Here is a 24,878-nt window from a genome sequence, read left to right on the forward strand (position 1 = left end):
TAATTCACTCACTTTTAAACCAAATATTCCCATACAGTGATGTGAAGTAAAGCCCAAAAGAACAGAACTGCAATTCCTCAGAATTAGCTGGTGAAGCTGATGGTTACTGGAAAGTAAAGTAGCTGGTTAGTTCTCACTACCCAAACTGAATGAAATTGAAGGGTAAATTCCGCTAGCCATATGTGGGAACGCCTTTGCTAGGATTTCATTCAGTTCAGGTGTTAAAGAAAACTGTCATAAAAGAAATAACCAATGTTCTAATTTTGCTCAGTCTCCTCTAGGTGGATCAGACGGTGTTTTGGCACATGTTGTGGTTGGTGTAGCAGCACTGAAGTTCAACCACACACAGCCATAACCCACATGTGTGTGTGTGTGTGAATCTAACAGTCCAGCCTATTCTTTAGCACTAGGTGTGCCCTGTGTAGCTGTTACCTATTTTTATAGAGTGCAAAAATAACACATTTAGCCCTCTGTAATGACTAAGTAATTGTTGCCTCTTCATTGATGGAATATTTGATTCTTCAGGCGTGTTTATAGACTTTGTCGGGAAATGTGATTTTGAGAGTAAGAAAACCACTCAGGGCTAAGATGTAATATTTACTTGTTTTATTATTACTTTTTATTGTCTGTGTTTTTATTACTCTTTGATTCTTTAAGTGAACTGTAAAAAATACATTGTTTTGACCTGGAAGAGACTATTTTGGTTTGTTTCACAGTGCACATTAGGTAAATGTTAAGCTCTGTTTTCACATAATTATGTGTGATGTTCTGCAAGAACAGATCCCCTTTCTCTGCTCTATACCAGCTTCAGACAAAATTCCTCCCATGGCTCAACCCTTGTCAGACCCTGGATTTATGGTGGGAGGAGATAAAATAGAACTGTGGAGGGGAGAATTGGGATGTCAGATACTGAGCTGAGGCTCTTGGCAGCTCAACAGGAAGGTGTAGGTTGGTTGAAGCAGCTTGAGAACAAAACTGATTTCAGCACTTCACCCGAACTATTGGGTGTACAAATGTTTGGTTTTGAGTGAGATATGTCAATTCTACAGAAACTTTGCATTTTAGTCTTTGGAATGAAACAAATGTTAGAATCTGAGGGTTTCACATGGGGTAGGGGTAATGCACTGGTTGGAGCTCTCAGTATCCATGGATAAACTTGATTATTGACTCACTAAAACACAAGTCTCTCTGTATGTGTGTGTGTGATACCAACACGTGCACATCTGTGCTATTCATTTTCTCACAGACTCTTCCCAAAATCCTGGATAAAGTGGCCCCAGCGTTTGTCATGAACAGCTGCAGCTTCCTGGTGGAGAAGTCCCGGGCGTCCACAGCCCGTGTGGTGGTGTGGAAGGAAATGGGGGTGCTGAGGAGCTACACCATGGAAAGCACCTACTGCAGCTGCAGCCACGGACTCTACAGAGTGAGTAACCCTTCCAAAAAACCCCCTGCCACCCTCCTAATGCACATCTCGTGAGCTTGGCTGGAGGAGATGGCCACTGCTGAGCCCTGTGTGCTCTCTCCAGACCCATGTAAGCCAGAATTTCTTTTCAGGGGAATCTCATTCTTTTACCCAGCATTCTTTTAGCTTCCATGCCAAGAAAGTAGAGTCCCTCTGTGAGGTTTCATTCAGCAGGGAAATAAAAGGAAACTTCAGTCTGCAGCCAAAAGCACTGAGGTGGAGAAAGAAGTGTTTTGGGGATATAGATTATATATATATAGGGACTTATCCTTAAAAGGACTTTCTTTCACAGTCATGTAGTAAAAGTTCTGGCAGGTCATATGGACATTTTTGAGCCTAATTCTAAGGTAATTAACTGTAATACTCATTGGTACAGTCTCACTGCCTGAGCATTCACCCAAATGGCTACATTTAAGAGCCTCCACTGAAAATCCAGCATTTGGAGTTTCCTGTTGTGACAGGCAGAGGTAGCCAATCTAAGGGTAATTTTGACAGGTGTCAATGAATTTAAGCTATGACTGAGACTGTGAACTAGACAGGCCCAAATTCCATCTCAAATGAGGTTGGTAGGAAGGGCTGTACTTGTACCAGGCATCAGTCTGGGAGATCTCCTGGCAATTTTTAATATAGGATAAAGTCTGGTAATTTTATTTGAGTGATCATAATTCTCCATTCCTTCAAATGATTAATTTTTTTGCTTTTTCTTATTCCAAACCTGTTGCTTTTATTTGAAAGGCTTCTATATTCCACCTCATTTCTTCCACTAGGGAGCAATCCTTATCTGTACAACATTAATAAGCAGTTAAGGATCCTGAAAGACCCTTAAGGAAAGAGCCATTATTACAAATAACAATTAATTAATAAGACATTCAAATTATTATCTTTGTAAGCTCTATACTAATCCTTTTACCTCTCTGTAGAATGTAGCAGGAAGTATTCAGCTGCTGTTTTAACCATGCTCTGCTATACACACATCAATTCCAGGACAGGAAAGGCAGAATTAAAAAACTGCAGACAGTTAAAATCAAGAGAGTGTAATGCCCAGGGCAATTATATCTAACACTCTCTACTCCTGAGAAGTGCTAATGGCTTTTTAATAGGCACCACAGGTCAAGACAGTGGGTTTGAATCTTTTTAGACAGTGGGGGGAAATCTACTTTGACTGAAATCAATGACAGAGCTCCAAATGATCTCTGTAGAGGAGAATTTCACTGATTTCTTAGATAACCACAGTAAGATCTAAAACCAGTGGCACATCAGATTTTATTGATATCTAATGACTGGTTCTCCATCAGCATCTGTGAGGTCTTTAACCAAACTTGCTTCATGTGTGTCATTAGATGCTTAAAATAGTAGGAAGAGAAATCTCTTGAAATGTGTGAAATTATTTTCTATGTTCTTTCTTGTCCTCTTTATTGACACTGATCAGGGCCACCACCAGGCACTGAGGACCAGAGCAAGTTCACATATGAGGGCTTGTGACTGGTGGGAGAATCCAGTGCTCCCATGACTCTCAAGGAAGTCTGAAAGCTGTAAAGCAGTTCTAAAATTTCCATTATGAATCCACTGAAAATCTGAATCTTAATTGGATCACCTGGTTGTGTTTATGAGGTCACATATTCTTGTCTGGTTTTTTGAGGGTTTTTCTGTTTAGAACTAAGATTTATTTCAAAGATGGCGGATACATGAATATTCCCATTACGAAGAATTCCTTCACCATTTCTCTATCATAAGGATAATACAAACACTTCTTGCAGCTTCTATGATTTAGGCAGATTTAAAGTATTCCCACTATTTTTTTCCTAATGCCTTCAGTACCCAACTTGTTAGTATCGAAAAAGAATATAATCTTTTATGTTGATTATACTGGAGCTGCATATAAATACATCCAGTATCTGTTCCAGAAAACAGATATTTATAAGCTATTTCCTCTTCTTTTTAGTGGTCTTTAGAGTTGGTCCTATTTGCTTGCTCTTACAAGTGGATTAGTAAGAGTGTGGAATTGACAGACTGAACTGAAGATTTTGTTGCATAAATACCATTTAATCCTCAGCTTCCATCTATCAAGCCAAAGCTAATTCATCAGTATCTTGGAGCCCTAAAATCATTCTTGTAAACTGGAAATTAATCACATAAGAGGTCATGTTTTTCTAGTGGCTTCAACATGAGTTCTTCACTCTTGGACCCCAAAGTTGGATGTGTGTCTAAGCAGTAGAATGACACTAATGCTCAGGCAGAAGATATCAACTTTGGGGCTTTCTGACATTTGGTTTGGAAGATTTGTTTAACTGTGGATCATTGAGTCAGTTTTTTAATTGCATATGACTGATCTCCCTGTACAGATACATCCAGAATTTCCCCCAGACAGGCACAACCTTACTTTTTTTTTACTTTTACACCTTGAAGTACAGTAGAAACAGCAGCTAGGATTTAAAACATCTTGTTAAATGCATCAGAGGCTCCCATGTCCAGTATCATTCAGTGAATCAGTGGTGAGACCTCTATCAGAGAGCAGCAAACCTGGTCTTTAGGTTTTTTTCCAGCTTTCAAGCTTTTTTTTTCCTTTTCAACTCAAGCAAGGAATTAATTGAAGCAGCTGCTTTGCTGGCTGTGTGCACAGGTACAGCACTTGGAGCTGCACAGAGGCATCTGATGGGGATTGTCCAAAGGATTTAGGAAGAACAAGAAAACTGTAGAGAGGCTACAAGAGGTTAAAATATTAATTGCACAAGGCTGGTGAGTGTACTTCATCTCACCACAGGTTGATGAAGGGCTGAGGTAAACCAGAACTTTGTTTTTCTAATAGAAAAGCTGTGAGTTTTTCTCCTGGAATGTGTCCCCCTCCTCTCTTAGACTGAAATCTTAAAATACTTTAGTGGCTGAAAGATGAGGCAGGAATTGGGTACTATTGATATGTAAATGAGAAACAGTAGTGACCTCGGCTTCCTTTAAAAGTCATTTGATTTCAAATGGAGAGGAGGGTGGAAATGAAAGGAGAAAAGAGATGGTTTGTCTGACGAATCTCCTTGTCTGTGTGATCAATGGAAATGCAATAAGCCAACTACCCTTAAGGAAGCGAAACATAAAACTAAAGAAACTATTGATCTTATCTAAGGTTTTGTTCAACCTAGGAACAAGAAAAGAAGGTGATAAAATATCCAAACTCTTTTTCATCTTGTCTGGATTACCCAAATCACTGTTCGAGGAGCCCTATCTCCATTTGAAAGTTGCTAAAAACAAAGTAATGAAGTTTCACAAGGAATTTTCCCTCCTGTTTCTGCTGGTTTGCAGCCTGGTGGTCAAACCAGAAAATATCAATAGTAAAATAATAACCCCCTTATCATTTTTGCTCATGTGATGACTGTCTGCATTGGTCCCTCATTGGAGATTTTACCACTCCAGCTTAAATTGATTTCATTTGCTGCCTCCCTTTTGTGGGATGCAGAGCCCTCTTCTCATCTTTGGTTTTGAAAAGTCTGAATACAAGGCTGTGCTGTGAGGAGTTCTGAGTACAGGTACAGCCATGACCCTGGAAGAATCACTGTTCTGTCATGTCTCACTCTTTCACCATTCTTCCTGATTCCTTGTTACGTCACCTGCTAATTAGGAGCCTTCTGTAGCATATTCCATTGTGCTGTTCCATTCATTATTGCATCCATTATCCTCCAAGTTAATACCTTTAGTGCCTGGGTGTGCAGCTGAGTTCCAAACCATATGTCTTGGTAATACAGCTAAAAGATTTGGCTTCATGCTCTGTGTGTACATGTTATGTTGGAAAAGCAGTTTCCTTGGCATGGTGTGCCTGATGGAGGAGTTGGAGTACCAATGGAAATAGATTTTAGTTTTTGCTTCAAATGGATTATAAACAACAAGGAGTAACAAGTGAGTTTTAAAATTATAGCAGGTGTCTCGACAATATCCTCTGAAGGAGATTTTACTGCTGGTATGGATCCCTCTTTGAAGGAAGCTTTTGGAAGAGCTGAGAAATAAGATTTTTCTTTTTTAATTCTTCTAAGTCAGAGGAATTGAATAACCCAAATTTTCTCTTACGGCTCAATTAGAGGAAAAAGCCATTCCTCTGCAGAGACACTGGAGCTGGAGACCTCAGCACTGAGCAGTGTGGTCATACAGTTCATAAGACACTCTTGATATTTTTAATTCAAAAAATCATTGCTGGACAGAAGTGGTGAGAGTTAGTCTAATTATAAGATCTAATATTATCCATCCCCTCTAGCCTGACCAGCATGGGCTGACATATTTAAATGAGTGATGAATCAGTGATTTTCCATGGAAGAGTGGCTGAAATAAAGCAATATGCCAAGGTGAAAGCCTCCCCTCTTTCTCATCCTTCAGAAGAGGCCTGCTCTGGTTTGATCTCTTTCTGCTAGATGAGCCAAATTGTTACCCATGTATGATTGACCACTGAATTGCAACACTATTTCTTCATAATTATCAGTACACAATTAAATATTTTCTTTATCTTCCTTACTTTTGAAGATTACTTACCAAATTTCTGTGCGGAATTTTTATGTATGTTTTATTCATAAGCAGTTTATTACAGTTAATAGTCAGAAATTGAGTTGTTTTGATGGAGTTTGCAGGTCACATGATGTTGCTTCTGTTCTCCCATAAAATCTATATTGTTCTTGTAATTGGAAGTCTGGTGCAGAAACTTGCAAATAATTTTAATTTGGCCTGTTGCCAGTATTCAGCCAGCAACAAAAATGATTTCAGCAATATTCTTGCCATAAAGCATGTTTGATAAATAGTTGAAGACAGAAAAAATAAAGAAAATGGGATATATTCTATGCTTTCTGGCATACATTTCTGGAAAATGATTAGATCATCTTTGCAAGTCTTACAGACTCTTTCCCATTTCTGATTTCTTTTGTGCCCCAGAGCTTATACTTTTCCTGAGTATGAGTAAGTCTCAAAAGCATTCAAAAGCTTCTTTTTAAAGAAGAAAAAATCATCTCTAAAATGTGTGGTTTTAGCTGACCCTCAGTGCTCTAGAGATCTCATTCTAAAGCAGATGCTGAGAATAAGAAAGAATATTTTTTTCCTTCTGAAAGGTCTGCTTCCAATTCTGCTCCAAAGTGGCTCAAATTGGAAGCAGATGTAACAGCAAGGAAAGTATAAAAAAAATAGTTATCTAATATTAATGTAAGGACAGATGTTTCAAATTAAGGGTGTTGTTTTTTTCCCTTTTCTTAAGTTGTTACCCAAAGCAGAAGTTTGCCTCCTATTTGCTTTATTTTCCTGCCTCCGTTATTTCCTCCCACCCCTTGTGCTAATTCTAGGTGTTGGGTCTTGGGGTTCTAGGTGTCGGGTTTCGGGGTTCTAGGTGTCGGGTTTCGGGGTTCTAGGTGTCGGGACTTGGGGTTCTAGGTGTCGGGTCTTGGGGTTCTAGGTGTCGGGACTTGGGGTTCTAGGTGTCGGGTTCCTGGGTTCTAGGTGTCGGGTTCCTGGGTTCTAGGTGTCGGGTTTCGGGGTTCTAGGTGTCGGGACTTGGGGTTCTAGGTGTCGGGACTTGGGGTTCTAGGTGTCGGGTTTCGGGGTTCTAGGTGTCGGGTACTAGGGTTCTAGGTGTCAGGACTTGGGGTTCTAGGTGTCGGGTCTTGGGGTTCTAGGTGTCGGGTTTCAGGGTTCTAGGTGTCGGGTTCCTGGGTTCTAGGTGTCGGGTCTTGGGGTTCTAGGTGTCGGGACTTGGGGTTCTAGGTGTCGGGTTCCTGGGTTCTAGGTGTCGGGTTCCTGGGTTCTAGGTGTCGGGACTTGGGGTTCTAGGTGTCGGGTTCCTGGGTTCTAGGTGTCGGGTTCCTGGGTTCTAGGTGTCGGGTCTTGGGGTTCTAGGTGTCGGGTTTCGGGGTTCTAGGTGTCGGGACTTGGGGTTCTAGGTGTCGGGTCTTGGGGTTCTAGGTGTCGGGTTTCGGGGTTCTAGGTGTCGGGTTCCTGGGTTCTAGGTGTCGGGACTTGGGGTTCTAGGTGTCGGGTTCCGGGGTTCTAGGTGTCGGGTTTTGGGGTTCTAGGTGTCGGGTTTCGGGGTTCTAGGTGTCGGGTCTTGGGGTTCTAGGTGTCGAGTTTCGGGGTTCTAGGTGTCGGGACTTGGGGTTCTAGGTGTCGGGTTTCGGGGTACTAGGTGTTGGGACTTGGGGTTCTAGGTGTCGGGACTTGGGGTTCTAGGTGTCGGGTTCCGGGGTTCTAGGTGTCGGGTCTTGGGGTTCTAGGTGTCGGGTTTCGGGGTTCTAGGTGTCGGGTCTTGGGGTTCTAGGTGTCGAGTTTCGGGGTTCTAGGTGTCGGGACTTGGGGTTCTAGGTGTCGGGTTTCGGGGTACTAGGTGTTGGGACTTGGGGTTCTAGGTGTCGGGACTTGGGGTTCTAGGTGTCGGGTTTCAGGGTTCTAGGTGTCGGGTTCCTGGGTTCTAGGTGTCGGGTTTCGGGGTTCTAGGTGTCGGGTCTTGGGGTTCTAGGTGTCGGGTTCCTGGGTTCTAGGTGTCGGGTTTTGGGGTTCTAGGTGTCGGGTTTCGGGGTTCTAGGTGTCGGGTTTCTGGGTTCTAGGTGTCGGGTTTCGGGGTTCTAGGTGTCGGGACTTGGGGTTCTAGGTGTCGGGTTCCTGGGTTCTAGGTGTCAGGTTTCGGGGTTCTATTTTATTTTTTAAAAATATCAAATGGTTAAAATATTGCTGTAGGCAGCACCCACAGGTTAAGCTGAGTGATCCTTCCTGCATGGAAGAAGAGAAGCAGAGGCTCCTGCAGATCAAAAGCAAGCATCTCTTTGCAGTTTTAGGGGCTGTGTTTACTGGACTTTCCTCCTTTATTTTATAGTATTTCAGTAGTTCAATGAATGTTATTAGGTTTACATTCTGAAAACACAGCTTTGACTGCAGAGGCTCAAGTAGTTGATGCCTTTATTTCAAGGTGTTGGTTTTCCCCAACAAGGAGGCTTCCCCAAACTCTCTCATCTCATTTTTGTCGTGCACTTGAAAGCACTCATTAAGTTTGCAATGAAAGGAGGTTGTTAGAGCAGAGGAAATTGTAAAGTGGACTCTTGCACAGGAGCTGCTTTTATAAGGCCATGATCTGGACTGGACACTGGTGCCTTGGGTTTCTTACACAGCTATTTATAGATGCATGTGAGCAAGACATAGATTTGTGTGCTTTGAACGACATCCCCTAAATCTTTATGGATTGTATTTTCTGACTACAGCCTCCATTTATGCACATACCAATATTTAGCACAATCCCTGCACAAATAAATGTTACTGTCTTCATCTAACCAAGGCAGCAACCTTAAAAATATCACTGATGACAGATGTGTGTACAGAGATTCAAACCTTCAGATAAAGACGTCTGTGTTTGTCTTGTATAACGTGTGCCAAGCCAATAATGACATGCAATGTAACATTTATGGGCAGATCAGAGCTTTGTGGTTTTACTCTCTTGAAAGTACTACAGTTCTCAGACTGACATTTCTGCCCAAGCTGCCCCTGGGGAGGGCTGCAGAGCCCTGCTAAATATTTGCAAATGAGTCTACCCCTTGCAAAAGTCTAATATGGAAAGTTCTACCTTCAAACTGAACTGTAAATGTTTGCTGAGGAAAGAAGACCACGGTCTGGAGCTGGAAATCTGTTTTACTCTTCGTTAGGGAGATCCCACCATGTTTCTAGAAGTGAGAATTCAGAGTCAGCCTCTGTCTTCAGAGACAGGCCAAGGTTGTGATTCTGCATATTGCATTTTGTTCCCAGGGGAAGGATGGATAGCAAAGGAGGACATAGAAAACTATGGTAAAAATAACTAAAGTGAGATGGATTTGAATCAATTTATGGTCTATTTTTCACATATACAAAGTGTCCAGAGTGAAGATCTAAAGAGATTCCCCAAGTCTGCATCTGGTGCATTCTGACATACCGTGCCCAGTTGTCAAATAAGTTAGGGCAGGTCATTAACTGTCCCACAAAACACTTTTTAAATCAGAATTTACCCCTACGACATTTTTTTGGCCAATTTGTCAAGTTACAGCTGAGTTTCCTTAGGCAAAGTGAGACCCTCTGTTCTACTGTGTTTGAGATGCTCCAAAAGGACCAAGATGGACGTGGCAGAGGCTGCCAGGTAGGGTGGGAAAATGCAGCCTGAGAGGGCAGCAACCAGATGCCAGCACAAATCACAGAGCAGCAGACAACAGCAATTTTAAAAAATGGTAAAAAATGTAATTTTTTTTTTTTTTTTTTATTGTTTGGAGCTCTTGGGTGACCTGTGCAAAATGCATTGCTCATAATTATGTCCCCAGTCCATTTTGTAAAAGTCAATGCCTGGGCATGCTGGGATATCTGGCATAAAAATTAATTCTCCTGTACACACTAATAAAGTGGCAGTGGGGTATTTTACTGTAACAGAGACTGTAATCACTCTGAGGAATACTGGCATGAGACGTTTCAAAGAGGGTTTCAGCTCCAGATTGTTGAAACTAACAATAATTTCTGTAATTATTTTATATTAATTATAGGTCATCTACTAATATCTTTAATTAATGCTCTAATGTGATTATGTAATTTATAGTTACTGTTGAAAAAGGTTAATTTGTCAAGAAAGACACAAGGTAAACAGAAATGTTATTAAAACCCTGTATAAACATTCAATATAAAACTTGAACTAAACTAAAAGCAACAGCATAAAGAAATAAATACTTGAACATCTACATATATACAGCCATCTATCCACAGGCATTTCACAGAATGGTTGGACTTCTTACAGAGGTTTTTTTCTCTTTAAAAATAATAAATTAGCTTGCTTTTTTTTTTTCCCCCATGGGAATTTTAATCTTAATAAACAAAATCTTGTATCTCTGAAGAAATCATTAATTTTTCCAACATTTGCTCTGCTGCTAACCCCTTCTGCTTGGGACTCAACCTTGCACAGCTTTTTCTAACAAATCCTGAAAATCTCCTGCATTCCTTTCACTTGCTTATGATGTTAGCAATGTTAATGGTGTGTCCTAGCTGGTAGTTGGCTTTTTGTTAAACCTAGGGACACAGCAACCTCCATGGGGCTGGGGACTGGAAAACAGGCATCATCTTGAATAATGTTTGTCTTGAATGTTTATCTTCCTTTATATTTCCTTTTTTTCCCCAGTGTGTTGTAAACAACTGATGTTTCTAGTTTGTTTATGGTATTTTTTCCCCCTCAGCTGCTTTTGCACTTCCCATATTCCAAAGCTGTACTGCACAAAGCAGTTCATAGGTACTGACAGGGGCTATCAAACTGTTTCTCTACAAAGTGGATGAGCAACAAGACTGCATAGAAGTGCAAGTGTCCTGTCATATCCATCTTCCAGCATTTGAGAGAACAGGACTAGATGGAAGAATCCCAGGTTTTGACATTACCAATCTGGGCAGCCCAGGCACTTGAAGCAAAAAAAAGCTATTTGCTATCGCACTTGGGGTTGCATGGAGAAGAAATTGCATTTTGTGAGGGAACAAGACATGAATCAATGGCTCACCTCTGTATTTTCACCCTGCTGACAAGTGACTGCTATTGTGTCCTCATTTGAAAATGAACAAAACCAATGTAGTCATGTGGAGACATAAAAACAACAAATGCTGTCACCTCATGATTGAGGGAGTAGGTTTGTCCATGTGCTGTAAGGAGGAACAAGCTCTCCTAGTATTAAAATCAGTGCTGTCATACTCAGAAGTCAAACAGTCTTTTGTAGTGCCAGAAGGCTGAAAATGCCTAGCAATTTATGGTCAGGCTAATCTCTGAATTGTATTTATTCAGTTTATGGTCATAGCTGGTTTGACTTCAGATGTTAGAGGCTTAACTACATTCACAGTACAGATTATTAGAACAAACAGAAAAACTATAAAAACAGGGCAGACTCAATGTTTAAAGATATTTTTTTTCATTTTCTGTTTAAAATATTATACTGACAAATCAGACAACTGCAGTCACACACACACATGTGATTTTTTCTTGATGAAATGTTACTGTTTTATTTGAAATCCTCTAAGAAATCTGGTGTGGCATGACCTTGAATGTCCATGGGATCTCAGTCTTCTAAAGAAAAACCTCTTGGGAAAGGTAAGGAACAGAAAAGGAACGTTCCTAATGAAAACCAACCCCGCAGCATTTTGGTGGTGCCCCTTTAAAAGCCCAAATATCATTGCACATCATCCTTTCAAGTTTTCTTGGGAATTACAGCAGCTAGCTTTTTGATTTCTGATGTCTCTCTTGCTTGTTAATCTGGCCCCGTGTGGATTTATTGTACAAATCTATTTGGCAGCTGAAAATTGCCCTTTGATGAAGCTCCTAGTCTCATCATGAACTCCTCAGGCATGGAAAATAAGAATGGGGAGGTGGAAAAGCACAGGCTAAGAGAGCCATGTTTGCCTTTGACTACACATGGATTTTTAGAAGCATCTAAAGTTCAAAGATTTTGATTACAGGATTTTCTGTAAAGATGAATTTCTCTCCTCTTAGGATCATAACATTTGCCATGCTGGATCAGATCACTGGTCCATATAATCAGGTACCCTGCCTCATGCAGACACTGTTTCCTCACAGCTCTGAAGAAAACAAAACCTGCCTGTAAGGCAACTGATTCAATTACACTAAGACACAGAAAGGAAATAATCCTACCAGCCCAACCTGCCTCTCCTCTGCTTCAAACACTTCACCATGAGCCCTGATTATCATTTTCAACACTTGGAATAACGAGCTACGTTCTCTGTCAATAATTATGTCACTTTTTCATTCTCTTTTGTAATCTTTTATCAGACAGGGCTTCCTGCAGCAGTGCATTCTACCAGATGCCCATAATATGTATAAGCTATCTGTTATTAAGCATAAACTATATTTTTAAATCAAATTTTCCTTTTGCTGGTTTCTGTGTCCTTGTAAAATGTGCTTCCCATAGCTGCAGTAGTTCCCAGTTTGCTTGTCTGTCAGCTCTGTATCTACACCCACTGCCATCCTCATGCCTCTGTTACCTACTGTGTTATCCAGGTGCCCTGGTCTGGTCTCCCCTAAAATCACACTAGAGGGTCTGTTCATTCTCTTCAGTCTCCAGATCTGCAGATACATCCTTGTTCTACCCACCTCTTGTCTGTTTGGTTCATTTCCTTGTTTTGTTTCCAATTCAGATTTATTTGCTTTCTAGGTGTGCTTTTACTAATTGTTACCTTTTCTCTATTTTTCTTCTACCACACAAATGGTTTCCAGTTGCCCAGTAGAGCAGATCTGATTATAATTTCTCTGCATTGACAGTACTAAATTCCTTCCTTACTGACCTGGTGCTGATATTTTTTTGCTTGAATCAGAGCCTGTGTCCTTGCCTGGTGCTTTAGACATCATAAATAATGCCTGTGTGTCTGCAGACTGTGCTGGGTGGTGGGCTTATCCTCGAGTAAGACTCAGGTCTGCCAGCCGGAGAAGGTGGGCATTGCACGAGACCACATCTGGAAATTCTGCTCCTACTCCAGCTCCTTGGGTATGATAACAGTGTCCTGGGCAGCTCCACAGCCTCTCTGCCTTTCTGTAACTCTGTCTCAAGTCTGGACTGAAGACTGGACAAATATTCCAGAGTCACAGCAAGAGCAAAGGGAGCTCTGTGCTCCTGCCCTCCTCTGCCATGTCCAGGTGCAGCCTGTCCTGTAGCAGGGAAGGCTGCAGTTGCTGGGAAAGGCATTAAGCACTGAAAACAGAATTTTAATAACAAATTCATGAAGCTTTGATGCTTAGATTAGACTGTTAGTTCTTCTGGTTTGACCTCTTGAACATCATAAGCCCTTGGGCTTCACCCAGGCAGCTTTGTACAAAGCCCGTTAACTTGTGTTTGTGTAAACAGAAAAATATCCAGGCTGGATTTGAGAATATCACAGCATTGGAAATCTGTCTGGTCCCTTGGTATTTTCTAGGTGTCAGTAATTGTTAAATATTATTGCCTTATTCTCATTTGAATTCATCTGCCTGATGTTTTAGCTGTATTTGTGCTATTTTTCTCTGTTCGTTTAGAGAGACCTTTAGTAACTTAGAGTTTGTTCTCTTGAAGGTACTTACACAATGCAACCTAAGCAACCTTTCAGTCTTTTTTGATAATTAATTAAACATGCTTAATTCTTTAATAGTTTGTCTATATCAGAACATGCAGGAAAGTGCCTCTGAATTAGCTAAAGGAGCAAGTGGAAATTCTTGTGCTAAACCACATTAAGCTACATGTCAACACTCTGAAGCAGAATTAAGGTGGCCTTAATTAAATTTGGCTTAACTCATTTCTAAAGTAAATTAAACCAAACTAAATTGTAAACACTTTCATTTTGAATACCAGAGCAGAAATATGTTCTTCTGTGTGTGATAAACTTGTAAAGTGGGGGTATTCTTATGCCAGATGAACTCAGAGACAGAAGTTGATAATCCTAGCAGGAGAGTTTGGGGTGGAATTTGAAGTTTTATGGATTATCTTTAGTAAGACCCTGCATTGCATACTGCATATGGATGATGAAATAAAACTCAAAAAACTGCTGTGATCTGCCTTGGATGTGTTATATTCTAATTTTTGTCTAAGGAATACTTGTGCTGCCAGATGGTGGGAGATCTACAAGTGAAGATATGTGGTCTAGAAAGAGACATTTTGGCACAGCATGCATCATACAGAGATACAGATATTGGGGACAATTCAGAAATCATTTGCATACTTGTCATAAACAGGGAAGGCTCAGACCTGATGAGGCTGAAGATAATATTTGTACTGTTAGGTTGGTTACTTACAGCCAAGAGAAGAGAATTTAGAGACATTCAACGCTGATGATGTGTGATACTCTTCTCTACAGAGAATTAGAAGGATATCTTTCAATGTCTTTTGCTGCAAAACAAACAAGCACTGGGATATTTTCAACCAAGTAGTCATAAATGAGCCTCACTTAGCAAGAGTGGACAGAGGAGTAAACACAAGTACAACGTGACACTGCACTGTCTGTCTAGACCAGAAGTGTGAGATGCAGAGGCATGTTTGGATGATGCGTTTTGGGAACAGATGGCAGAGAAATACGTGGAGTTCTATATGATAGGATTCTTCCTTTTTGATGAAAAGGAAGGACAAAAATCTTGATTTTACTAGAGAGTTTTTTAAAGGTGTAAATCAAGGGAGGAATGAAAGATGATTATTGATCTGAAGCAGACCTTTTTTTGAGAAGTGAGCCATGTTCCAATGCGCAGAGAGAGCATGGATGAGGGTCCCTTGCACTTTGGAGGAAGAGAACTAACCTTTCATGAAATGGTAGAGGGGAAAAAAATGCAGTTCAAACTCAAACAGCTTGTCATAAATAAACTGAACCAGTGCAGGAAAAACTGCAGCTGCAATAATTTCTCAAATGTCTCCACACTACTGCTAAAGAATGATGAGCAAGACTAATTGAGAGATCATCTCTGTTGATAAGCTGTAATTTAATTGGCTGTACTAGAACCTGCTAGGATAATTTTGGGAATTCTTGAATTTAAACACATCCAGCTCCTGGTCTGCTCCCTGCATGGGGAGGACAGAAAAGGCAGTAGGGGTGTTTGGCTGGGATGAGGGGAATGACAATGTGCTGCATCTTCATTTACTGATAATTCAGGTCTGCAGGTAGGATGGCAAAGGCTAGGAAATGATCCTCCTTGGTACACTGAATTAAAGCAGAAAATGGGATAAGCTACCTCAGAAGCACTTGTGTTCCATGCAGAAAAAATAAATGTGTAGCCATGGGCTTCAGTTTGGGTGAGATCTACTTGAGATTCCGTGTGGCAGCAGTAAATACTATTAAAGATTCCAAACGTTACAGATGACTAATTTGTAGCACAAAAGATGTAGTATCCACTGCAGTTCTATTTTGGACTGCTTTGTAACAGGAAATGATGAATTAATCTTTGTTGTGGGAGTTTGTGGTTACCTAGACACCAGTGATCATGACCCAATTACATTTAATGTGGGCAGGGGACAGTGTTCCTATTAACACGTTTGCTTGTATATTTTTTCCTTAATAAGGGTGATTTTTCAGAGCTGAAGAAATATTAGAGTTAAAGCAGACCACAAGAGGGGGAAAAAAATGGAAGTATTATGAATAGAAATTGAGTCCTTTTCCAAAAAGGATTTTGCTACATATCCAAAAAGGCACAATTCTCTAATCAAGAATTGAGGACATGTTCGGTTAAAAATGATGCTGGTTGAGTAGCAAAAAGAAAGTAATAATTAATGTAGAGGACAGTGACTCATAATACTGATGAAAAATCTACGTGATTGATTATAGTGAGACAGGTCTCTGTTATTTCAGTCTCAGTTTCTTGTTTGTTAGCACTAATTGTTTACTAGTACTTCTGAATGTAATGAGTAAACAACAGTAGAGGTCATTTCCCTAAATGTGGCTCATGAAAATAATCTTGTGAAGAATAATAGCACAGATTTATTGTCCCTGAACAAAGAAAAAAGGGAAAATATATTGTAATGTTGTATATAAGAAGATGAAGAGTAAAAAATCATGGCAGTCAGTCCTTAGAACAGTAAGAAAGCATTTGTGACCATCACCAAAAAATAAGTTCTGGAACACTACTATAGAAGTTATTGCATGGATAAGATTTTTAAACAGATGCCTTAATTAAAGTAGTGCCTTTAATTTGTTAGAGTACTTCCTTTTTCTACCCATTACCATGTTAATCATTTCAAAGATTATAGTTCTTGCCTGGGTGTTTTCAATAATGATGATACTAAATGCTGATTATCTTTGCCCTTATCATTTCTTCCTCTGGGATTTATTAGGTCACTGGGCTAAGAGCAAAGGGAACAAACTGTTTCCTTTCACAACCTTTTCTATCTACCATGGATTGACATCTGTAAGACAGAGTTATTCAGTTTGTTTCTTCTGACCCAGAAATGGGAAACTTTCTACTCTGTTGACTGTGTACTTAGTCCTAGGACAACATTTTTGCTTTAGGGATTTAAAGAGACCAAATTCTCACTAGGCTGGTGCTAGGACTTACACCTCTGAAGATGCTTTGCCTTGTTTTCTATTGTCGTCATCATCACCACAGTCAACACTTTCTCAGCACCTTTTGCCACAGAAGATAAAAATATTGATATGTAGTTGGGGGAAGTAGGTGTTGTCTTTGAAAACTTCTGATATTTCAAGCCAATGTTCCCATTTTGCACTAGGGTGAAAACACAGCCTTTTAAAATAACTTGCAGAAATTGAAAACAGCTGATCACAGAGCAGGTCACTACACTCTTTTGGCTGAAGAAAACTCAGATTCCAGTCTGCCTGCTTCAAAGCAAGGATTTAGATTGCTAGAAGGTCTTTTGTTGAACTTGTCCCTGCTTCTCATGTAAGAGATGTAATATTTTGTGTAAATAATGAGAGGTTCCTTGAGCCAGAAAGAGACTTAATTGCACAACCCAGGAGCAGTGGTACTCACTGAAAATAGAACTGCCCCCATCCCCTGTAGGGCAGAAGGGACTCATTTTGCAAGGGTATTTTTATTGTGGGGTCTGATCAAAAACATCAGCCAAGAGCTGAGCAGCTCTTCCTGAGAAAGGTCACCTGTAGCCTGTCACAGTCTCACAAGGAAGTCTTGTCTCAGACAAAGCATCTTTCTCAAAACATCTCTCACCAAATCTCTTCCTGTTTTCTACCTCCTCTTAGCTTTATATATAAAGCAGGAAGTTTCCTTTGGGGTGCTGGAAGTAATGACTGAATTCCACAATGAAATTTAATCAGAGATTCATACAATGCAGCAATAAAAAAGATATTATGAGTTTGAGGAAGATACTGTAAAATTATTCTGGGAGAGATGTACAGCTGTGTACTACCAGGGCTAAAAAAAGCCTAGAAATTTTGTCCAGTTTACAGTACCTTAATACTGCTGGAGATTACTTATTTGATAAAATATAATTTAAAGTAGATATATAGATTTTGTTTTGCCACAGGATCCATAAGGACAGTTTTGCATTTGCTCATAGTTTCTTTTTTTTTAAGTGGTCATTTGTTTAAAAGGTACTGCTCATCAGGTTGTGCAGAGACTAGTTCTGGTTTGGAGGGAAAGGTGATGGTTGATAAAATAATTTTATCTTGCAAGATAATTGAGAGTTGAGTGAGATTATTTGGTTTGAATTGCTCTCTCTACCTGGAAACAATGGAGTATGAATCTAGCATTTCTGTTGATGTTTACTTTGGCCCTCTTTTTTTTTTTTTTTTTTTAAATTATATTATACTTTCAATTCTATTTTTACTGCCTTTCTCATATTTTTCTTTCTAGCCTTGAGGAGGAATGGGTTTGGATCTGTAGTGTGAGTTAGGGAGAAGGGCTGCATAACCATGTCATGATGGCCCAGAGCATGAATGCCTCGCTGGCTGGCAGTGATGGGGAGGAAGAGAGACAACCCTGGAACACAACATAAACAAACAAGCCTGAGTTGCTTGGTGACTTGTTCACAACCCTCAGCTCTCCTGTGCCCAGGTGAATTGGCACCTGAAGTCAGCCCTGTTGCCTGTGCTACCAGAACCATTCCACCAAAGAAAGATGGAAACTGTGAATGTGCAGTAGGCAGCTGGACACCAATTTTGTAATGACCTTTTAAGAGCAGCCCTTCTGTCTCTCCCAGTGAGGGAGAATGAAATAAATGGGATCTGAAAGTGGAGCTCAGGCTGGCTTGGAAAGAACGACAGAAAGGTCGCTTTTCTGATCAGGCCAGTATGTTCAGTGATTGGAAGGACTTCCAGGGGTCAGAGCATTGAAGATTTTTCTGGGTCAGGAGCAACCCTGCTAACTCCACATGCACAGAAATGCCTTGATTTTGTTATCTGACTGATCAGCTCTAGGTAAAAGTGTTGAGCAGGCTGGGTACCTTCAACAAGCCACCAAAACTGCTTCTATCATTTCACACATTTAGTTCTCACCAAATCAATTGATTTTTGTGCCCTGAAGTATGATTTATACTGGGGCCTGGTATTAAATGTCAGCTTTGAAAGCAGGCCTTGTCAGGACTAATACAAAATTCACTCTTGTGGTTAATTTAACGAGATAGATCAGCAGACATTGTACATTTATTAAACAACCATAATTATATTTATATTAATGCCAGTCTCTGCCCAAGAGAGATTCAGGCCTGGCATAATAGGATTTGTTTGTAATGCAGAATTGAGATCTCTGAATATAGATACAGTGATAAACTCAGGGCTTTGGGCCATGTTGTGGGCTGATCTTGAGTAGCTCTGGGATGTTCGGATGCTGGCTCTGCAGCTGAGGCTGCGGGCTGTGACAGAGGCACATGGTTAGAGCTCATATCAAACTCTGGGAATGCTGTCAGATTTTTGGTTATTCTGGATGCTGCAAAGTTGGTTGAAATCCACTGGTATTGACTGCTTTCAGGTGCACTGCATTTGCATATTCATTCTTTTTAAGACATCAGCAAAGCATCCTGAGAGTTCTAAAGGTTCTGCTGTTCCTGAAGTGTGTTTAGTTTCACACTGTCTCCTCTGTAGGATATGGCATCAAGTCATTTTTGTATTATACTGAACATGTAGCACATTTTTATGTGGGTAAGGTCATTGCTTAGGCTTTGGAAACAGGTGAATGGGATTCTGTCTGAATTTTCTGATGTACATTTGCTATTTCTGGAAAATGGCCTGTGGTTATTGCCCTGTTCTGTTCTGCATTGATGTCCTGGGAATAAAGCAGGAGATTTCTGGGACAGGGGCAGCTCTGCTCAGTTGCTTGCAGGAGGCAAGAACAACCTCAACTGGATTTAGCTGTGTCTTCCTGCTTTTTATGCTGACACAGTGCCCACCTCTCCTCCTCTGCATACTGATGGCCTGCATCTTTACTCTGCTTGTCTGTCACTGCAAACAGGGGAGAACAAACTTGACAGTGGTGGATTGAAGGTCTGTAAATGGTTATTGATTCCCAGACCTCTTGCATTCCTAGAGAAGGGGGTCGGGAAGGGTGTGTGCTTGGGGACAGAGCATGCAGGTTTGTAGGGGTTTTAGCACGGGTGAGTGACAGGATGTACATGATTATGACTTTCCTGTGGATTTGCTTATTCTGGCTGTGTGCAAACGAGAGATTGTGCTTGGAAGAAGGTGTGCAGAAGGTTGTGTGTACGTGTGTGAATGTACATTTATCTCTGCTTATAGACAGAACATGAAACACAGGTAATTGATAGCAGCATTGCCCGAGTCTAACACAAAGATGGAACTTAACCTTGGAGCTCTTCCCCAACCTAAATGGTTTTATAATTCTACTACATGAGTGCATGTACCTTGTGTGAGTATGTGGAATGCGCACAGATGTTCCTTGTGGGTCCCTACCAGGAAAGGTGCAACTAAAATTATGATGAGCTCTGTGTCATTCTGCTGCCAGGTGACACTGTCACACCTGCTAGTGCAGGTAGGGTGGGAAGAAGGCAGAGGTGAATAACCTCAGCCTTCCTGTTAAATCTTTCCTGCCATAGCACATATGGGAGTCTGTAGTAGCCTGTGAAAGGGAAAGGAAGCTCAGTTCTAAAGACTGAAAAGAAAATGCACGCAGCAGTGACTGAGTTCAGATTTCATTAGCTTCTGATATCTCTGTTCACAGGAAAAAAAAACCACATTTCCTTGGTGACCTTTTAATAAATGCAAAGCTGGGGGGAATTCAGTCTCTCAGTTCTCTTCCATTTGTAACTAATTGGAGTGGAGGTGTGCAGTGCACAGGACTGCAGCAGAGCCTCTGAAGGACAGCATGCTCACAACACTGCCATTTGTGCACTTCTTGCTTGCCTGTGGAGCCCACAGCACAGCAAAGGAGATGAATGCCCTGTGAGGTCCTGTCCCATCCCTTCCTCCACCCAGGATGGGAGCAGAAGGGTGGGGCAGTCCCCTCACAATGAACAATCCTGTTCAATAACACGTTCAATAATGTGAGGGGTGGTGGAAAACAAACCAGCACAGGCAGTGCCTGTCACATCTGCTGCTTTGAGCTGTTACCTGCTGCTTGCAGGGCAAGGGAGAACAGCTTATCCCTTGTAATATTTCCTCCTTACTGCTCATATGATGTTTATTGAAAGGTGGAAAGGAACTTTCATGTCTTCTTAACATGAAATAACATGTCTTCTTCTTTGTCAGCACAAACATTGTGGGATTTAAAATTGCATGGATAGATTTAGTGGCAGGGCACAGCAAGACCATTTCAGATGGGAGATGGAGATGTGGAGTCAGACCCTACTGAAGGTCTGCTGATGCAGAGGTGCTCAGCATCCCACAGATGTGTAAATGGTGCTGGTTCATGCCCTTGTTCTTAATTACAAGGCTAGACCTTGCTATAGTGAATGTGCTGTTGACTGGTGGAGCGTGGATGGGACCTTTTGTGAGTCCATTGCTAGAAAGGAGAACTCTTACCAGGATTTCTCATCTCTTTTTTGGAAACATTTTTGCTACGTTTTCTGAGAAAGAAAAATGCTTGGGTGGATTTATGAATCCATGTGAAAAAGTTCTTAAAAGAGGGACAGCCTGAAGAGGGATCAAATTTTTGTGGTAGAGATTTGGCTTATTATCTGCTCATATAGCCCAGGAATGAGAAGCATGTGGCTCTTCTCGGTGTGTTTGGAATACGTAACTACAGTCCAGATGGCATTTAAGGTCAGGCTGGCTTTGCTGGAGATCCTGACTGGTTAAAATAAGGGAATGTAAAATTCTGAAGAGAGGCTTATTTCATGAAGACTGAATAACAGATATTTCAAGCCCCAAGGTGCTTCATTAAATATCCTCTCTTTCCAGTCAGTTCCACTGATTTCATTTGAGAGTGTACAGCTATGATAAACTGAATTAAATGTGAGCTCTCATAACTCCTCACCCAGAATCTAAACCTTAAAGAGCTTCCAAAAAGGCAGAGTCAGTAATTGAGGGCCTTCTCCTTTAAGACAGCCAGAATGCTCCCAAGACAACCAGAAATGTTTTACCTATATTTCTCTGTCAATATTATTGAGCCTTGGCATAATCTCAAAATTCATCTCATTTATGTATATGTTCTTGAATTTAAAAGGAAAAGAGAAAAAAAAAAATAAAAAGAAAAAATAAAGCCTTAAGAATTTTTAATCCCATTGCCCATGGCACATTTTTTGTACAACAGCACAAAATTATTTGTTATATATACAGAACTCAGCCTCTCTATATAGGGATTGTAGAGAATTTGCTTTCCACTTGAAGGGAAAATCAGTAGTAGGGTACATGGAGAGAATAATTCCAGGTGTAACCCATGTAATGAGCTGATTTGTCTGTGAGTGGGTGCTTAGTCTCTGTGAATAGCTGTGCCCACAGCTCTTGCAAACCTGGTACAAGAACACTTGGGGACTGAATAAAGTCTTTATCTTCACTGATTGCGTGTAATCCTAATTGGGTTTTGGATGCACAGCAAGGTTAGTGGCACCAGACAGCACAAGTTTATGATTATGCATGATATCAGATGCATCATCCATTGCTGACAAATGTACTGTCTCCACACCCAGACAAAGAAGTGAAAAAGAACAGGTTATATTTTTCCTAAATCGTTTGCCAATCATTTTTGATTTTCATTAGGAGTCTGAAAGAGTCTGAATGATTGTACTGCTCAAAGCGTGGCTTTGTGGGAAAGGGCTTAATTTTTATGTTTCCATTTAGTGAATTTTATTGTATTGTTTCTTAGGTCATTGATGAATAAATCATAGTTACACTGAAGCAAATGCCTGGGAAACAGAAGAAAACAGTCTGTTTTACTCCTTTGTATGTATTAGGGGTGACAGGTATTGCTGAGTGTAATTAATTCACTTGTGAAGGACCGAGATCTGCATGATCGTGCTTTCCCTTTTTAACACTAATCACTAGAAATTGTTAGCACAGTGTTAATAAATGAGTGAAGACTGTGAGCACAATTTACAAGAGAAATAGATACGAATCTGTGTACTTCTATTAGCTCCTGCCTGTACTTTCCTGACTCACAGGAGGTGAGTGTTTGTACTGGTGGAGTGTTTGTGTGCAGGAAATGTTTGTGAGTGCAAACTTTGCTGGAGACTGTGACTGAATGTGGGCACATAAATGAGTGAACTAGTTCAAAACACTTTCTCTCACACCTCCAAGTATGCAAATGTGCACTGCTGTGTCTGTACATGGCAAACATGTTATTTTAATTGTGGTACCTGTGCCTCAGAAATGTGTCCTTGAACATTGGTGGTTGTCAGTCTGAGGCAGAACTTTCCATGAGTGCCCTTTTCTCTCCTTCATCCCCACTGATATGTCTTCTATTAGTAGCAGTTAATAAAGTCTTTTGGTTTTCTGTTGTTTTGGGGTTTGGTGTTGGGGTTTTTCCCCAGAGAAGTTGTGTGTAAAGAGCTTGGCAGAAGTGGTATTTTCTTGAAAGCCACGTCTAGCACTTTTTTCCCACTGTCAGCCAATTATTTCCTTTAGTGCCTGAACATAAGACTTGCCAATAAAAGTCCCAAAATAGCTTCTCTCACTATTACTAATGTTTGCCAACAATAGCTAGGGAAAAGAAAACAAAATCCATTTTTGTATCTGGGTTCTAACATAAGGTAACCCTGCAGGCTTTAATGAAAATTAATTCGGCGCCTAAAGTTAAAGGCTTATTTGTACTGGAAAATTTTTTTGACCAAATTCAAATATGACAGTGGAAAGGTGACAGGTGTTGGCTCCCTATGGACAAGAAGGTGCCAGATAAGTGAGTGCAATGCAATGCAGTGAAATTTGGCTGTGGTTTGGGATGTTGTAACCTCTAAATGGAGGAGCGTGGAACAAAGCTGGGTATGTGCCAGTCTGGGCTCCATCCACAGCAGAGATCTTGCCTGAGCTTTCTTCAGCATCAGGACTGAATGTGAAGGACTGTAGAGCTGAAGTGGAAGGGACAGGCAGGTTCAGCTCAGCTAGGGATGGACAGACATGTTGAGGGAGCAATTTTTCTTGTCCAAGTTACAGCTTTGGCAATATTGCTCATCTGGAGTGGTGAGAATTTGGAGCCTGCACTGAGAAGAGTTAAGTGCAGTCCTAGCAATGGGAGAAATCGAGTTAATTCCAGATGTCTCTCCTTGCCAGCCAAGCCTGCAGCTGAGCAGGGTGAGCAGGCCTGTGAAGGATGGGCACATTCAACCCAGAGCCCAGGTCACTAAGCAGGTCCGTGGTGATGAAGCAGAACCAGGTCAAGCCAGGAATGCAAACCAGTGAATCAGGATCAGGTCCAGTGGTGGTGACTGGGGTCAGCCTAGGAATCACTGGTGGGTCTGCAGTGACAAGGAGGGTTCCCAAGGGAAGCCAGGAACTCAGTCTGATGGGAGTCTGGACTGATGAAGCCTGTGGGCAAGATCGATGGGCTGATGTGTCCGCTGCTTTTGCTTGGGAGGCAAAACAAATTCAGGCTCCTAGTCACTGTAATAACATCTGTTCTGATAGCAGCAGGCACCTTCCAGTGTTGCAAACATCCTTGAGCATCACCACTCTCCTCAACTCGTGTCTTTTTGGTCCCCTGACTGCCTCTGAAAAACTGTGGTTGCACATTTTCTTCTTGAGCCTGTCCAGATTGCACCCCTGCCCATCCCTGGTGTGTGGGACAGCTCTTCATCCTACCTCATATCCTGCTATCCTGCTGCACTTGTGGACTCTGGAGATCCTTTGTCACAGTGGCTCAGGGGACAGGGAGTTCATCTGCCTGAGGGAAGGACTTGGTCTCAGTTCAAAGGGGAGAAGCAGGATGTGACTGAAGACCTTCCTGCTGTCCTGGCCTCAGCAGTATCTGCCATTTTGTTCAAGTTTCATGTATTGCTGGCTTTTAATTACTGAACATAAATGATACAAGTTCTTTTTAAACCAGATTCTTTACTGTGGTTTTGCGGTGGAGGGCTTTTTGAAACCTAATCTTTATTTCTTGTTAGTCTCTGATTTTTTTATTTTTTTTTTTAATAAAATATGGCAGAATTCCAGATTAATACCTTCAAACAGCTTTGCTCCTATCCATGAGAGGTGAAGTGTGAGAGGTAAAGAGAATTGTGGGCTCTCTCCCTAGCTCTGCCAATGCCCTTGACGAGGTGCCTTTGACTAGGTTACTCCTCCTCTGATTCAGCATCCCTGCTTGAAGCTTGCAGTGCTGCTCTCCTACCTCCCAGAGGGTATCCTGAGATTAATTGAGGGATGTATCTAAACGGCTTTAGCATGCAGGCTGAAAGTCACCAGGGACAAAGCTGTTACTAGGGCAGGAATAAAGGTCAGGCCCTTGCTGACATCGTTGTCTCAATTAATTAATACACTAATCTCTATAACTCCTCTTCAGCAAATATAATTTGGCCTCAACCCTTATTTTGTTCATTTTTCTGTGACTTAGCTTTGAGAGAACTTATGAAAAGACCTTGATGGAAAAATCCTGCTTTTTAGCATATACCTTCCCCTT

At 41.1% G+C, this 24,878-nt stretch overlaps 1 protein-coding gene across 1 annotated transcript in view; it reads left to right on the forward strand.

Moving 5' to 3' along the window:
• AGBL1 (AGBL carboxypeptidase 1) overlaps positions 1-24,878 on the forward strand; it is a 267,540-nt gene that overhangs the window by 144,918 nt on the left and 97,744 nt on the right. Inside the window, exon 21 of the mRNA XM_058847276.1 lies at positions 1,247-1,423. Within this exon, the coding sequence (XP_058703259.1) occupies positions 1,247-1,423 (177 nt within the window). The remainder of the gene's footprint in view (positions 1-1,246; positions 1,424-24,878) is intronic.

This window comes from Poecile atricapillus, chromosome 11 (genome assembly GCF_030490865.1).
Source record: "Poecile atricapillus isolate bPoeAtr1 chromosome 11, bPoeAtr1.hap1, whole genome shotgun sequence".
In the NCBI taxonomy this organism is placed as follows: domain Eukaryota; kingdom Metazoa; phylum Chordata; class Aves; order Passeriformes; family Paridae; genus Poecile; species Poecile atricapillus.